This window comes from Mercenaria mercenaria, chromosome 15 (assembly GCF_021730395.1).
Source record: "Mercenaria mercenaria strain notata chromosome 15, MADL_Memer_1, whole genome shotgun sequence".
NCBI classification, from domain to species: domain Eukaryota; kingdom Metazoa; phylum Mollusca; class Bivalvia; order Venerida; family Veneridae; genus Mercenaria; species Mercenaria mercenaria.
The window spans coordinates 60,365,063-60,380,785 of NC_069375.1; the positions used below are offsets into that span (position 1 = coordinate 60,365,063).

General features: G+C 35.9%; 2 protein-coding genes and 1 long non-coding RNA gene across 3 annotated transcripts in view; 2 read left to right on the plus strand and 1 right to left on the minus strand.

Annotated features, from left to right (window-relative positions):
* LOC128549107 (uncharacterized) overlaps positions 1 to 15,723 on the minus strand; it is a 463,895-nt gene that overhangs the window by 122,504 nt on the left and 325,668 nt on the right. The window lies entirely within an intron of this gene.
* LOC128548798 (uncharacterized protein C1orf112-like) lies at positions 8,310 to 10,184 on the plus strand. Its single transcript, XM_053524277.1, has 3 exons — positions 8,310 to 8,523; positions 9,122 to 9,298; positions 10,119 to 10,184. Exons 1-3 carry the CDS (start codon positions 8,338 to 8,340, stop codon positions 10,182 to 10,184), a joined length of 429 nt encoding a protein of 142 aa, XP_053380252.1. The 5' UTR covers positions 8,310 to 8,337.
* Positions 10,683 to 11,781, plus strand: LOC128549114 (uncharacterized). The gene is made up of 2 exons (XR_008367474.1): positions 10,683 to 10,718; positions 11,503 to 11,781. It is a non-coding gene; the product is annotated as an uncharacterized LOC128549114 (long non-coding RNA).

A 15,723-nucleotide genomic window follows, 5' to 3' on the forward strand; every position in this document is an offset into this window, starting at 1 on the left:
TTGTGTAGTGTGACCTGTGGTTTTCGACCTTCTCGTTTTCCTGAGTTTAATATTGTCAAACAACCTTAAAGATGTCAGTGTATTTGCATATTAGGAGATCAATATACATGTACAATGACGCACCCGATCAAATTACTTCCTGTTTTAAAAATAACATTAAAATGACATACCAGCGTAGCGCGGGAGCGAAAAATGTAAACATTACATTTTAACGATTTTCACAGTGGCCTATTGGTTTAATATTGCAAAATGAGCTGATAATTATAGTTGTTTAAGAAAGATGACCACAAATTACAACTCATGGTTTTGAGATTTTTTCTTTAAAATGTAAAACTTGCTTATAGCTAATTTCCCCGGTTTGTTTGTCCGTTCGTTCGTCCGGACGTGCGTCCGTGCGTCCGTATAAATTCTTGTCCGGGCTGTAACTCTGCCATCCATAAAAGGATTTTGAAATAGCTTGGCATAAATGTTCATCGTAATAGAATGACGTGTCATGCTCTGGACCGAGACTCATAGCTCCAAGGTTAATCTCAGAGTAAGAGGTCAAATATTAACAGGGTCTGTTTCATGTTCGGTCTACAACACTGCCATCCATGAGAGGATTTTGAAATATACTGGCATAAAAGTTTACCATAATGACACGAAGACATAGCTAAACAGACAAGTAAAATATAACAACACTGTAGGACACCGACCAAGACACAGAGACGCACAAGCACACACAGACACACACAAACTACACCGCACACCGCCTAAGGAATCCGGCAGCCAAAATTAAGGTTGGCACGATAATTTACACATAGTTAAAGGGGAGGGTATGTCGAAGCAAGGGAGCACAAATGCAAGGGAAAGAATGGGAGGGGATGTTTGGGGAATGAGGAGAAAAGAGGAAAGAAACGCTAAGAACAAACAAGACAACATACACAGCACAAAATACAAGACGGACGGAAAACAAGTTGAAAATAGCGGCATCGCCTTGAAAGGTTCAGAAACCCATATAAAGGAAACGGCGGGTTTAAACGCGTTTAGGCATGCCAACCTTGCACTTACCCTATTATCAACAAGTTAGACAACACAATGTAAATAAAGTCATTCCCCGCTGAGAAAGGCTCTAACATTAATGAAAAAATACCAGATCTTTCTAAGTAAAACATAAAAATATGGTAAACTAAGGAATAATTACACCAATGTACGCAACAACTTGCCTGAAGTCAGAGCACCAAGAGACTAACTTTTAAGAGCACGACGAAGAAACCTACAAGAGAAAATTTTACTCCTTCCTTTTGTAGGGTTTAGGAGAAAAACATCAAGGAGTCTTATAGGAAAGCGTAGCTACCTATTAACTGTAGAGAGGTCAATCACCAAACATGTGCTGTGCTTCTCGATTTTCGCTTTTTAACAAATTTTACAAATACAGTGTAACTTCTGAAAACCGGACCTTCTAAAAACCGGAAACCTTTGAAAACCGCACGAAACTCAAAGTCCCGTTTTTTCCCTTCTTATTGCTATATATTTTTAACTTCTGAAAACCGGAACTTCCGAATTCTGAAAACCGGACAATTTTTGAAGGACCGTTTATATTTTAACACTAATATTGACTTCCGAGAACCGAACACAAAAATATTTGCGGGTCTGTCTTTAAACATGTTTTAATTCAAAAACACCCGTGGCAAGTTATCAGCGTTCTTTTGTTTATCTATTAGCGGCACGCGATTTTTTGATACACATTATAATCACAATGACCATTTGATGCAAAAGTAAAGAATTAATCAGCGATTACTTTAATTTGTTTTCAATATATAAAAAATGATTTATTAAATGTCTTTCTTGTCGAAAACTTTTGTAATGTTTGAATGAAAGAAAGAAAGATTAATTTTAATTGATAAGTTACATCGATTAAACAACTTTAATCGCTTTATTAACATCAATTAAATATTGATGAACTCGAGACTTCAAAGATGGTAAAATGTAAGGGGAAAATGTTTGAGTAAATGCTATTATTCTTTTATACATGTACAAAAAAAGGAAATTTATTATACGTAATTGATTATCCTTAATGTTTGTAACATATTAATTTGATAATTATCAAATCAATTGATAAATCACTATATACAAATTTGTACAATTAAAAAGGATAATAACCTCCTTCATTCAACGTGTAAGAAAACATAAATCTAGAGCATAATGTCCACTTTGCCGGCAAACTTCAGAACTTCTGAATTCAGGAAACTTCCAAATACCGAACTTTTAGATTGGTCCGGAGGCCGTTCGGTTTTCGGAAGTTACACTGTATCTGATTAAAGTAAGGAATGTGTTTAATTTTGCGAATTTTATAAACTACATCTATATAGTATTCCGGCTTTTAAAGGTGTTCTTAGGTTTGCATTATGTTTATATTATATTTTAGAATATTGATGTAAGTTTATATCGTAGTACATGAACATTTTCTAGACATAAATGCAAATGAGTCTATAAGGAGACCAATTGAAAGCATACAATGCATCCAAGCAATATTATGGAAATAATAGTAGACTTGGTTTGATTGAAACATAATACATTGTCAACTATACTAAATAAAAGCAGACATGTAAGCTGACAAGGTAGAGCACAAGCAGAACAAAGGTTAAGGCAGTAAGTAGTGCACATTGAGCGACCAGTAAGTATGAAGAGCACAAAAAGCGATCAATTAGCTCAAAACGTAGAATACAATGAGCAACATGTAAGCTGACTAGGTAGAACACAAGGAGAAACAGGTTAACACAATAAGTAGAGAACCAGGAGCGACAAGTTAACTAAGTAGGTAGGACACAATGAGCATCATGCAAACTCAATTGGTATTGTGCAACTTGTATGGTGAATATGTACAACTCAATAAGCAACATGTAACTGGTTTGGTACAAACAGGTCAGCTTAATATGTAGAACACATGGAGCGAACAATCAATTTAGTAGTTAGAAGACAATAAGCAAAGCATAGACTCAGTAGGTAGAACACAATGGACAATATGTAAGCTCAGCAGATTGAACATAATAAGTGACAAGCAAGCTCGGTAGATATAACACAATCAGCAACATATAATCTGACTAGGTAAAACAGGTTAATTCAGTAGGTAAAACAAACGGAGCGACAAGTTTACTCAGTAGGCAGAACACAATGAACAACTTGTAAGCTTTTTAGATAGAAAGCATTGTGAAGGTTGCCCACTAAGTAGAGCATATTAAGCGGCCAGTTAACCCGGTAGGTAGAACACAATGCGCAACCTGTAAGGTCAGTAGGTTGAATATAATAAGCAACCTGTTAGTTCAGTAGGTAGAACGCAATAAGCGACTTGTAAGCTGACTAGGTAGAATATATTGAGAAACATGCTAACACACTTAGTTGAGCGCATGAAGCAAACATTTATCTCAGTGGGTAGAACAAAATTAGCATCATGTACGCTCAGTAGGTAGAACACAAAGAGCAACATATAAGGTCAGTTTGTAGAATACAATGAGCAATCAGTGAGCCCAGTAGGTAAAACAAAATGAGCAACTTGTGTGCTGAATAATTAGAACACAAGGAAAAACAGGTTAACTCAAAAAGTAGTTCACATTGAGCGGCCAGATTACTCATTAAGAAGAATATAATAATCAACCTGTAAGCTCAGAAGGAATAACACAATGAGCAACATGTATAAGACTAGGTAAAGTGCAAGGAAAAGAAACAGATTTACTCAGCAAGTAGAGAACATTGAGCGACCAATTAGCTCTGTAGGATTAGCACCCCGTATGCTCAGTAGGTTGAACACCTTAGCAACATCCAAGCAAGCTCAGAATTTAGAATACAATGAAAACATGCCAGTTCAGTATGTAGAACACAATATGTCAATATGTAGCATGTAAGCTGACTAGGTAGAACACTTGTAAGGAGAAACAGATAAACTCAGTTAGTAAAGCTTATTAAACGGCCGTTGAGCTTAGTGGGTAGTACATAACAAGCAGCATGTAACCTCAGTAGGTAAAATACAATGATCAACGTGAAATCGGACAAGGTATAATATAAGGAGAAACAGGTTAACTCAATAAGAAGAACGCAATGACCGACCAGTTAACACATTATTTAGAACACAATTAGTGCACTTAAAGCTTTGTATGTATAACACAACGAGATGCATGCCAGATGACTACGTAGAACACAAAAGCTGGTTTGGTGGAACATTGGACAAAACAGGTTAAATCAGTAAATAGAGCACATGGAGCGACCCATTAGCTCTGTAGGAGCACAATAAACAATATGTAAGCTCAGTAGAAAGAAAATAATGAACACCATGTAAGCTGACTAGGTAGAACACAATGAGCAACAGTAAGCTAAGTATGTAGAACACAATTAGCAACCTGTTAGTTATGTAGGTAGAACACAATGAGCAGTTTCTAAGCTGACTAAGACGATCACAAGGAGAAACAGGTTATATCAATAAGTAGTACACATGGATAGACAAGATACCTCATTAAGCAATCTCTCAGGTTTGCAGAAGGGACACAATGTGGGACGTTTAAGCTGATTAGGTAGAACACAGGAAAACACATCATGTAAACTCAGCAAGTAGAGCGCATGGAGCGACAAATTTGCTTATTATGTAGAACACAATAAGAAACATCTTACCTGACTAGATAGTACAAAAAGAGAAACAGGTTAATCCAATAAGTAGAACACATGGAACGACCAGTTAGCTCATGATGTAGAACAGAATGTGCAACCTGTAAGCTCAGCAGAGGAAATACAATGAGGAGCATGTAAGCTGACTAGGTAGAACATATGGAAAGACAGGTTAACACAATAAGTAGGAGCGACCAATTAGCACAATAGGTAGAACACAACAAGCAATGTGTAAGCTCCGTAGGATAAAACCAATTAACTATATGTGTAGAACATGATGAGCTACTTTCAAAATCAGTATGTAGAATACAGTCAGCATCATGTAAGTTCAGTATGTAGAACATAATGAGCAACATGTAAGCTTAGAAGGTATAACACAATGAGTACCTTGTAATTTGTCAAGCTTGAGACTCTTTCAAGTTAAATGTAATGTCGTCATCAAACTGAAGTGTTACAAGTTACACGTAATATGTATGTAAAACAAGAAAAACAAGAAATAATCATTGATTACATTTAATAACAATGTCAAACCAGAAAGTGTTACAACTTGCATATAATGTATATTACAACATGGGCCTGTTACCAATTACATGTACGATCTATGTCAAACCGCAAAGTTGATACAAGTTGTATGTAAAGTCTTCATAAAACTGGAAACTGTAACAAGTCACACAAAAGTTCTATGTCAAACTAGAAGCTGTTACACGAAACAGGTGTTGTTTTTATCGAAATGGAAACTGTAAGGTAACATGCATTGGTCTGAATGACATGTATAAAAGTAAGAGCTGCTCCATACCGATATTAAAGTAAAGTCAAAATGAAAGTAAAGAACCTGTACGTGTTAATTATAATGTCAAAATAATTAACTCAGATAACATCAATTTAATATAAAACAACAATGAATTATCAATTTCAAATTGATCAGTTGTTAATATGAAATCAAGAACAACTACATTACTTTCAAGTTTACTTGTAATTTGTATTTGGAGATTAACGCAGTAGGATTTAGTTGTAATCATGTACAGGTATATGACTGTTTAAAATTATACATACAATTTAAAGCTCTCTGAATTAAATTGTTTTTGCTTTTTATGTCAATATTTAATATTAATAAATGTACTTTTTGTACTAAAAAATGTGTCACAGACACGGCTGCTCCCGCAACATGAGAAAAGTCACAGGAATGGTACTGCTCACATACAACAAAAAGGACCCTTGGCCCTATTTATTTACAACAAGAGTGTCAGAATGTCACAATATACGCCCGTTATAGCAAATATACACCAGCACCTGTATTTGAAAATGGAATTTTAATTGTGTGGTAGTGCAGTAATTATAGCAATTCTTTGTTGAAAGTCTAAGCCCACACAAAAACCCCTTACCTGGTAAAGATACATTAAAATGCACCTACAATTTGAAAGCAACATCTATGTTGTACCACAGAAAAGTGCTCTTGGATTTTCCGTGCATTATTTCATCACAAGCGGGCACCTGAATAGAACCACCGCCTTTCCGTAAGTCAGCTGGATGGCTTCCTCACCTAAGAATTCAACGCCCCGAGTGAGGCTTGAACCCACATCGATGAAGGGCAAGTGATTTGAAATCAGCGACCTTAATCACTCGATCACGGAGGCAGTACAATCATGTTAAAATATGTTGGAACAAAATAACTTCACATTGATTTGACAATGAAAAACTTTCAATTCTGACTGTTTGTTCTGCAAGTTAAGTTATAACATTGAAACACTATGAGGTAGATGTAAATTTTGGGACAACACAGGCAATCAGCAACAATTAGCATTATCATCAAAGCTGAAATAATTAATATTTTGACCTTTAATGATAAAATTCTAGTATCTTGTGAATAAATGTTTTGTCTGTTTAGTGATTTAATTTAAATGGGATGATTCTATATATTTACAGGTAGAGTCATTGAAATATCTTAAACAGCTTCTTCATCACCATGGCAACACACCAGTTGACCTTCAGCTTCAGCATTCTGCTGTTGAGAGTGGACAGGGGAGACAATCTTCAGTGCATGATTGCTACAGTTGACAGAGTTGTTTGGATTGCTTATATCACACTTGGAAAATGAAAACTTTTTAAGGGTTTGTAATTTTTAAAATAAGATACATTATTGTTTCAATCATTTAATTTTAAAACTGTAAAAAATCTTCTGTTTTCCTATTTTTTTTTTGATAAGATTTTACTAAATTAACAATATATCTCTGTAATGTTTATGTACATATTTTAATTTTGTAATAAAAAAAGGTCCTTTTTAAATATTCGCAGTATTTACACCATTCCTGTCAAATATGTTTTAAAAATTTGTGCTGGTCACACTTAAAAATAAAGACTGTACTCCGGTTTTAGCAGGTAAAAATCTGAAATACATGACTATACCGTGGTACAATCCAAAACATCCTGATATACCATAGAATGAAATGTTAGTCTTGATACTAGACCCTAAATATTTGCAACAAATTAATGCACACATGTATTTCCTTTATAGCAGCAGGTATTCAAATGACATTTACTAAGAAACAGTTCTTAAAAGTATTTTAGTAAAACTGCACAACATAGTTACGAAAGAACAAGCAGTGTAACAACTTTATTATCAAAAAACAAGAGTTGTGTCCCTTTCCTATTGCAGATATTTGATTTACTGTTAAATCATGTTAAAACATAATTACATCATATTTACCAAGGTTTTGAAATTGAATGCGTTGGAATTGAACCAAAAAGACATTTATCCTAAGTAGGTAAATAAAGTGTCTGAAAGATGAACTCTGGTAAATCAAATGATAAAACACCTTGTTCTTTTTCATTCCTAACATGCTTGTTGAAATATAATGATAAAAATATGCTTAACTCTGTTCATCAGAGTAGTACGAGGGCTTTTCAAAAATAAAATAGGCTTTTCCTTTGAAAGTCACATACTTTATAGGGTGTAATGAGAAATAAATGCTTGTAATTTGCAATGTTTATGTAATAAAATTTTGGTCATACATGTTACATGTTCATAACATTTTCACTAATGGGCAAAGCACATAGACCGTTTTAATAACCATAGCTACGCATAACCAGTGCAGTCACTATTTCATCTATCATTTCTTCAGTTTGACCACTTAAACACGGGAGGCGGAAGTTGGCCCAGTTGTTCCAAACTTTAACAGGCGATTAAGCTAACAGTTGATTAACTTTTAGAGTTATTTTTCGGCATTTCAGACGACTTTGAAAAACAAATGTATAAGGTAAGAATTATGAAAAAATGAAAACTCTTTACAATAAAATCAAAATATCAGACTAGTGTTTCTCACAACGTCTAGTATTTTGAATCAAAATTTAACAGGCTGTTAGCTTAGAATATTGTTGTTTGTAACAAATGTAATAATTGTCATCTGTAAGAATAAACAAATAGACAGTTGTTAAGTTATGTACAGATGTTTGCAAACACCAACTGAAACTTGTTATTTATGCGTTAAACCAAACACAAAATGTTTTTAATAGTTTTTTGTTGGTGAATCATGCAGGAATTAATGCAAAACTCTTTAAGTTTTTAAAAACAATTGAGTAACGTTTGATGTAAAGTATTTCAGTGATTGGACCATGGGCATACTCTTGACATTTGAGTATATCCTTCCACATAAATGTGTACTTACATCTGTATAAAAGTGTTATTATTTACCTTTACAGCAACCAATGATTCTGAAGAAGATACCTATGCTGTATAGCATTCTGCTTCAAGACAACAATGCCCTTGTTCAACACACAGCCTTAGAATCACTTACACAATTTGCTGAGAGTACACCATATGAAACACTGGTTCCTGAATGTTTGGGGGACAATCAACAGTTACAGAATAAAGTTGTGGCTTTCCTTAGCAAGGTAAATATTTACATACACCAGAAATATATCATTTGTTTTTCGTTTCGGAAAAAAGACAGATTTAATTCAAGCAGTCGTAACAGTAGAATCAGCAGTATAATGGTGGACACTTTTGGATCATCTTTTGTATGAACATATTAAATTTTAATCAAAAGTAAAAATTGTTAGAGGTCTTATGATTATGTGATAGAATTGTCCTAACTTGAGTTACTGCCTGCCACTGAACAGAGATTTAGTAGATGTGATGTGCCTCCGTTTTTCAGTTGCAGTTGTTTTCTGTCTACCTCTTTCAGCAATCCAAAGGCCTAGAGTACAAACTGGTTTTTAGCTTGACTTTTGAAAGAACAATAGAAGCTATTATACTTGCCCTGGCATCAGCATTGCTTTTAATAGTAAGCTTCTCGATTTCACAACTTCTTTGATGATAATGATTTGTTATAATTGTCCCTGAGAATTGATGCTGTCCCCCCTCCCTCACCCTGCCACTCCCCCACCTCCAAGTTAAAGTATGCATTCAATTCTTCCTCAAATCCTTTTCATATCTTACTAATATTAGTTGGTAGAATCTCCCATTTTCTTTTGCATTCATATTTTTCAGTCAGCTGAGGTGAGTCCAGACTTTAGAGAACTTACTTACTTGAAACAGCAACAGGAAAAGCTCTGCCAACAACATGACAACATTGATATCCAAGTGATAGATGGGCTGCAAGCCAGTGAATTACTTGGGGAAATTAGGAAAGAAGCTAATGGAGATATGCTTGATGACATTGAAGAGGTATATCTATTTTCTAAAAACTATCATCATTGTAAATCATCAGTCAGAATTGGTCCAAAGCTTCATTATCACTTATAATGTACATAGTATCATTGAAAATTTTTCTGTTATCTGAAGAATTTTCACTAAAACAGGCACAACTTTGAGTCATATTTCGGGAAGTTGTCAAACAAAGTGCCATAGTTTAAACCATAATGAGTAAACCTGCAGCACAAATCCTTCAAATAGTAAAATAGCAAAGTGAAATAGCACAGTAAAATAGCAAAGTGAAATAGCAAAGTAAAATAGCACAGTAAATAGCACAGTAAAATAGCACAGTGAAATAGCAAAGTAAAATAGCACAGTAAAATAGCAAAGTAAAATAGCAAAGTGAAATAGCACAGTAAAATAGCAAAGTGAAATAGCACAGTAAAATAGCAAAGTAAAATAGCACAGTAACATAGATAGCAAAGTGAAATAACAAAGTAAAATAGCAAAGTGAAATAGCACAGTGAAAAAGCAAAGTGAAATAGCAAACTGAAATAGGAATTATTTCGGTTCAGCTGTGTATCTTTTCACCTAGTAAAGTTGAGATAAACAATTACGAAATGAAATATTTTTTCGGTATTCATGCAAAAAGATTCACAGAATAGGACTGGCAAATCCATGAATCGCACTAAGGATTAATGTTTGATTTGCCAATCCTATTCTGTTGTTCATTTCGTATTAATACCGGAAAAATGTTCATTTCTTATTATATACATTATGTTTGTAAACAAGATTGAATTATAAATTGCACACATTTTGTTCCATTACACATTAAATCCATTCTGTTCACCAGACGGAACAACTGCGAGGTCATCTACAGAACATCCTATCTGACTTATATGCGGACATCTCAAAGTAGCGACCCGTTATCACTAAGCATCATTGACCACAACTGTTGACATAACTTTTGCGCCTTTCCTTTTGCGGGTCATACAAAATAAATGTTATAATTTTCAATGCAAAAGAATAGGACAAATGAAAATATTTTAATTGGTCTGTCTTCCAGAACATGTATATGTACATGTATTATAATATATGTCTTGAAACCTCAATGTCTGTTACCCTAGTTTTGACATGTTTCTAGCATTTTATTTTTTAGACATGTTTCTAGCATTTTATTTTAATTTTGAACTCCAGATATACCAGCTAATCAAAAACTACAGTATCATATAGTGACCATTTCTTTTACTTCCAGGACAATATTATTATTTGTGTTGCATCAAATTCTTTAAGTCTGAACACCTGCTTCACAGAAGAGTCCTATCCCATTCTGTTGCAATTTCTGTGTGATCGGACATAATTGTGTTGTATGCACCTTTTTCTGTGATTTTTGTTCATATTTTTGTGTTTATTTCACCCTGTTTTAAAGAGGAAAAGATGTCAGAATACTGAAGTAAGATTTTTCTCCATCTTTTAATTAAGTAAAATGGTGATTGTACATGCAGGTGTTCTAGATATAAAGGCAAACCGTAGAATCTGTAAGAAAACTCTTTGGAGCATGGAATACAACTTTAGAAGTGAAATAATTGTAGATTCCATTTGAATGAAACGTGGAACACAATAAAGCAAAATAGTATCAGACTCTGTTTGATTTAATCTGGTTGTCCGACTTTACAAGTACCTGAATATTAGCTCATTTGACAATACATATATGAGCTGCGCCGTGAGAAAACCTACATAATGTGTTTGCGACCAGCATGGATCAGATCAAGTCCAGCCTGTGCATTTGCTCAGTCTGGTCAGGATCCATGCTTTTCACTAATGGTTTCTTAAATTGCAATAGGCTTTGAAAGCGAACAGCATGGATCCTGACCAGACTGCACGGATGCGCCTGCTGGTCTCGAACCATGCTGGTCGCAAAGCTACTTCGTTGGTTTTCTCATGGTCTGGCTCATATATATTTCACCTAACCTAAAGTTACACCGATATCAGTAATAGTCTTTGTAGTCTGAACAAAAATTATTGTGCTGTGTATTTTGATGCTATATATATTGTTGAAATTACGTCTGTTCATAATCAGTTCACTTACACCCATTCTTACTTGTCTTCTGTAGGAATTAAAACTTTTCCTGCTTGCATCAAAGATAGCTCCAACACATATATTAAGAATTATACAAATTAATGCACATTAAATGACATCAGTTAAGACAATACTGAACACTTTGTTTACCTTTCAGGAAGAAGACAGAGAGTTACTATCTGTGATTGTTGATCTGGAGAAAAATGTTTATACACTGGAGCAGGCAATTACATCAGAGACTTTATCCTCAGTATTCAAAAACAGATTAAAAATGGTCAGCTCTAAATTGTTGACTTTGATAGATAAAACTTAATATTTTTCACCAAGAGTTGAAATGTAGGTGTGTATTGAGCCTATATTGTTCAGCTACGAAATTGCTAATTATTTCTATGAATGTGTTTTTACTAAATTTTTAATTGCAATAAAAGTTAAAACAGTGTCAGTCTTATATTGTTACCAAGCTTTTATCAGTCCCCTACCGGTCTGTATAAGGGATCCAGTCTGTCATAATAACATGTTCATACGCGCCATTTACCTCTTCTGTTCCCTCGCCCCTCGCACACACTCAAGAAGTAGATTACATGTTCATACACGCCATTTACCTCTTCTGTCCCCTCCCCACTCCCCCTACACACACACTTTCAAGAAGTAGATATGTTCATACACGCCATTTACCTCTTCTGTCCCCTCCCCACTCCCTCTAAACACATACTTTCAGGAAGAAGTTATGTTCATACACGCCATTTACCTCTTTTGTCCCCACCCCCCACTTGCACACACACATACTTTCAAGAAGTCGATATGTTCATACATGCCATTTACCTCTTCTGTCCCCTCCCCACTCCCCCTACACACACACTTTCAAGAAGTAGATAACATGTTCATACACGCCATTTACCTCTTCTGTCCCCTCCCCACTCCCCCTACACACATACTTTCAAGAAGTAGATATGTTCATACATGCGATTTACCTCTTCTGCCACCTCCCCACTCCCCCTACACACACACTTTCAAGAAAATGATATGTTATACACGCCATTTACCTCTTCTGTCCCCCCACTCGCACACACACGCACACTTTCAAGAAGTAGATGACATATTCATACACGCTATTTACCTCTTCTGTACCCTCCCCCCTCACTCACACACACACACACACACTTCCAAGAAGTAGAAAACGTGTTCATACACGCCATTTACCTCTTCTGTCCCCTCCCCTCTCCCCCTACACACATACTTTCAAGAAGTAGATAACATGTCCATACACGCCATTTACTTCACCTGTCCCATCCACCTCGCACACACACATGCACTTTCAAGAAGTAGATAACATGTTCATACACGCTCGAACAGCTCACAATTTAAAGGACAGACAGCCGTTTTTCAGCCCAGTATTCACAGCACAATGGGCGATCGTTCAGGTCAGCACTTGCAGCCAGACAGCAATATTTCAGCAAGGCTCGATCGGTCAGCTCAGTATTAACAGTACAGGGTCAGCTCATTATTTACATCACATTGAGCTATTGGACAGCTCAGTATTTAAATCACAGTGAGCTATCGGTCAGCTCAGTACTTATAGCAGAGGGATCGATCGGTCAGCTCAGTATTAACAGCACAGGGAGTATCGGTCAACCCAGTATTACCAGCACAGGGAGTATCAGTCAGCCCAGTATTAACAGCTCAGGAAGTATCGGTCAGCTCAGTATTAACAGCACAGGGATTATCGGTCAACCCAGTATTAACAGCACAGGGAGTATCGGTCAACCCAGTATTAACAGCACAGGGAGTATCAGTCAGCCCAGTATTAACAGCTCAGGGAGTATCTGTCAGCTCAGTATTAAGAGCACAGGGAATATCGGTCAGCTCAGTATTAACAGCACAGGAAGTATCGGTCAGCTCAGTATTAACAGCACAGGGAGTATCGGTCAACCCAGTATTAACAGCACAGGGAGTATCGGTCAACCCAGTATTAACAGCAAAGGGAGTATCTGTCAACCAAATTTAACAGCTCAGGGAGTATCGGTCAGCTCAGTATTTACAGAACTGTGAGTATCGGTCAGCCCAGTATAAACAGCACAGGGAGTATTGGTCAGCTCAACATTTACCGCACAGGGAGTATCGGTCAACCCAGTTTTAACAGCTCAAGGAGTATCGGTCAGCTCTGTGTTAACAGCACTGGGAGAATTGGTCAAACCAGTATATACAGCTCAGGGAGTATCTGTCAGCTCAGTATTAAGAGCACAGGGAATATCGGTCAGCTCAGTATTAACAGCACAGGGAGTATCGGTCAGCTCAGTATTAACAGCACAGGTAGTATCGGTCATCCCAGTATTAACAGCACAGGGAGTATCGGTTAACCCAGTATTTACAGCACAGGGAGTATCGGTCAGCTCAGTATTAACAGTACAGGGAGAATCGGTCAAACCAGTATTAACAGTTCAGGGAGTGTCGCTCAGCTCAGTATTTACAGCACATGGAGTATCGGCCAGCTCAGTATTTACAGCACAGGGAGTATCGGTCAACACAGTATTAACACCTCAGGGAGTATCGGTCAGCTCAGTGTGTACAGCACAGTGAGTATCGGTCAGCTCAGTATTAACAGCGCAGGGAGTATCGGTCAGCTCATTATTTACAACACATGGAGTATCGGTCTACTCAGTATTTACGGCACAGGGAGTCAATTTTCAGCCCAATATTCACAGCACAATGGACGATCGGTCAGTTCAGCAATTACAGCCATATAACAATACTTCAGCTCAGTATTTAAAGCGCAAGGTTCGATCGGTCAGTACAGTATGATTTGCACAAGTTCAGGTCATTATTTATAGCACACAGGGTGATCAGTCAGCTCAGTATTTACAGCACAGGGAGTATCGGTCAACCCGGTATTTACAGGTCAGGGAGTATCGGTCAGCTCATTTTTTACAGCCTACACAGCGATCTTTCAGCTCAGTATTTACAGAACAGGGAGTAATGGTCAGCTCATTATTGACATCATAGTGAGCTATTGATCAACACAATATTTACAGCAGAAGGGGTATCTGTCACCTCAGCTTTTACCAACATATTCCGGCTATAATTGTCTATAGTAACAATAAAAAAAATAAAACATTTTTTTGAAAATTTATTTACAGACTTGTACATCAAATGTATAGATATTTATAAGACACAAATCATCAGACTGTGTGCTGAGTAACTGTGTTATGTCGCTGTGAAACACAATATAATATACTCAGTTATAAAGTCCGGTAAGTTACAGTGGAACATGAAAAGTCATTTTTTTCCATATTGACGTTCAAATTTCCTATTGGGAGCACGACGTCATTTGCGACATCAGTTTCATTTCTTTCGTTACGTTTAAAAAGTATTTAACGGCAACATTTGCAATTCCGTTTATGTCAAAGTTATAGCGTAGATGCGTATGTTATAAGAAGATTATAAGATTTGCATCTGGGAATTTGCACTCGTTCTTAAATAATATTCACAACTGAAATCGCGCAATAATTCCGCTCAGAGCTCGTGTATATTTATATTATTCTAATAATTTAAAACTAAAACGGTTTAAAAATATCCAAACAGTACTGTACTTTAACGTCGTTTGAAGTATAGGATACGTTGAATTGTTCTATACTAAGTAAAGAAAGAAGATATTTCGATGTTTCAGCAAAACATAGCTAACCATCAAGCCAATCAATAGGTGAAAAATATTGACTCGCTGTAAAAGACGTTCTCTATAACAACATTTACTAAATTATATAAATACACCGAAATCTGCTTTGAAATGTTACTCAAGTTCGCACTCTTTAAGACAATAGTAGACATCAATAAACTATGCCGAGAATATTTAGATTTACTACAGTATACCAATGTCCATGTCAAATTATGACATGACATATTACACATATCGCCGGTCCACAGTCTGTGATATGGAGCAGTCTATTGCTCAACATTAAATTTTGCTGTGCGAAAATTTAGTTCTGATGACCATGTCATGTCATAATTGCCAGCCATACCGGAAATGTTACAACTTACATATAGTAGTCTGAATAATAAGCACAGAATAAACTGTTTGAGTACAATCATGCCGACATATGAGTAAGTTCAACTATAAAGTGGCGAGCCGCCACATGTACACATACATTATTATGTCAAAGTAGTTCAAACAAAAAGCAAGTATTCAATATAAAGATAAATCAACTAACCTTTCCAAATTGTTAAGTTATGGATATGATAAGAATATTATACAACTAAAATCATTCTATTTCATATCAAATTGCATTGCGTGATTAACGCAGTAAATCTATTTGTCATATCATGTACATGTATATCATGTAGATTATGTAAAAATGTTATTGTAATTATATATACAGACTAGAAC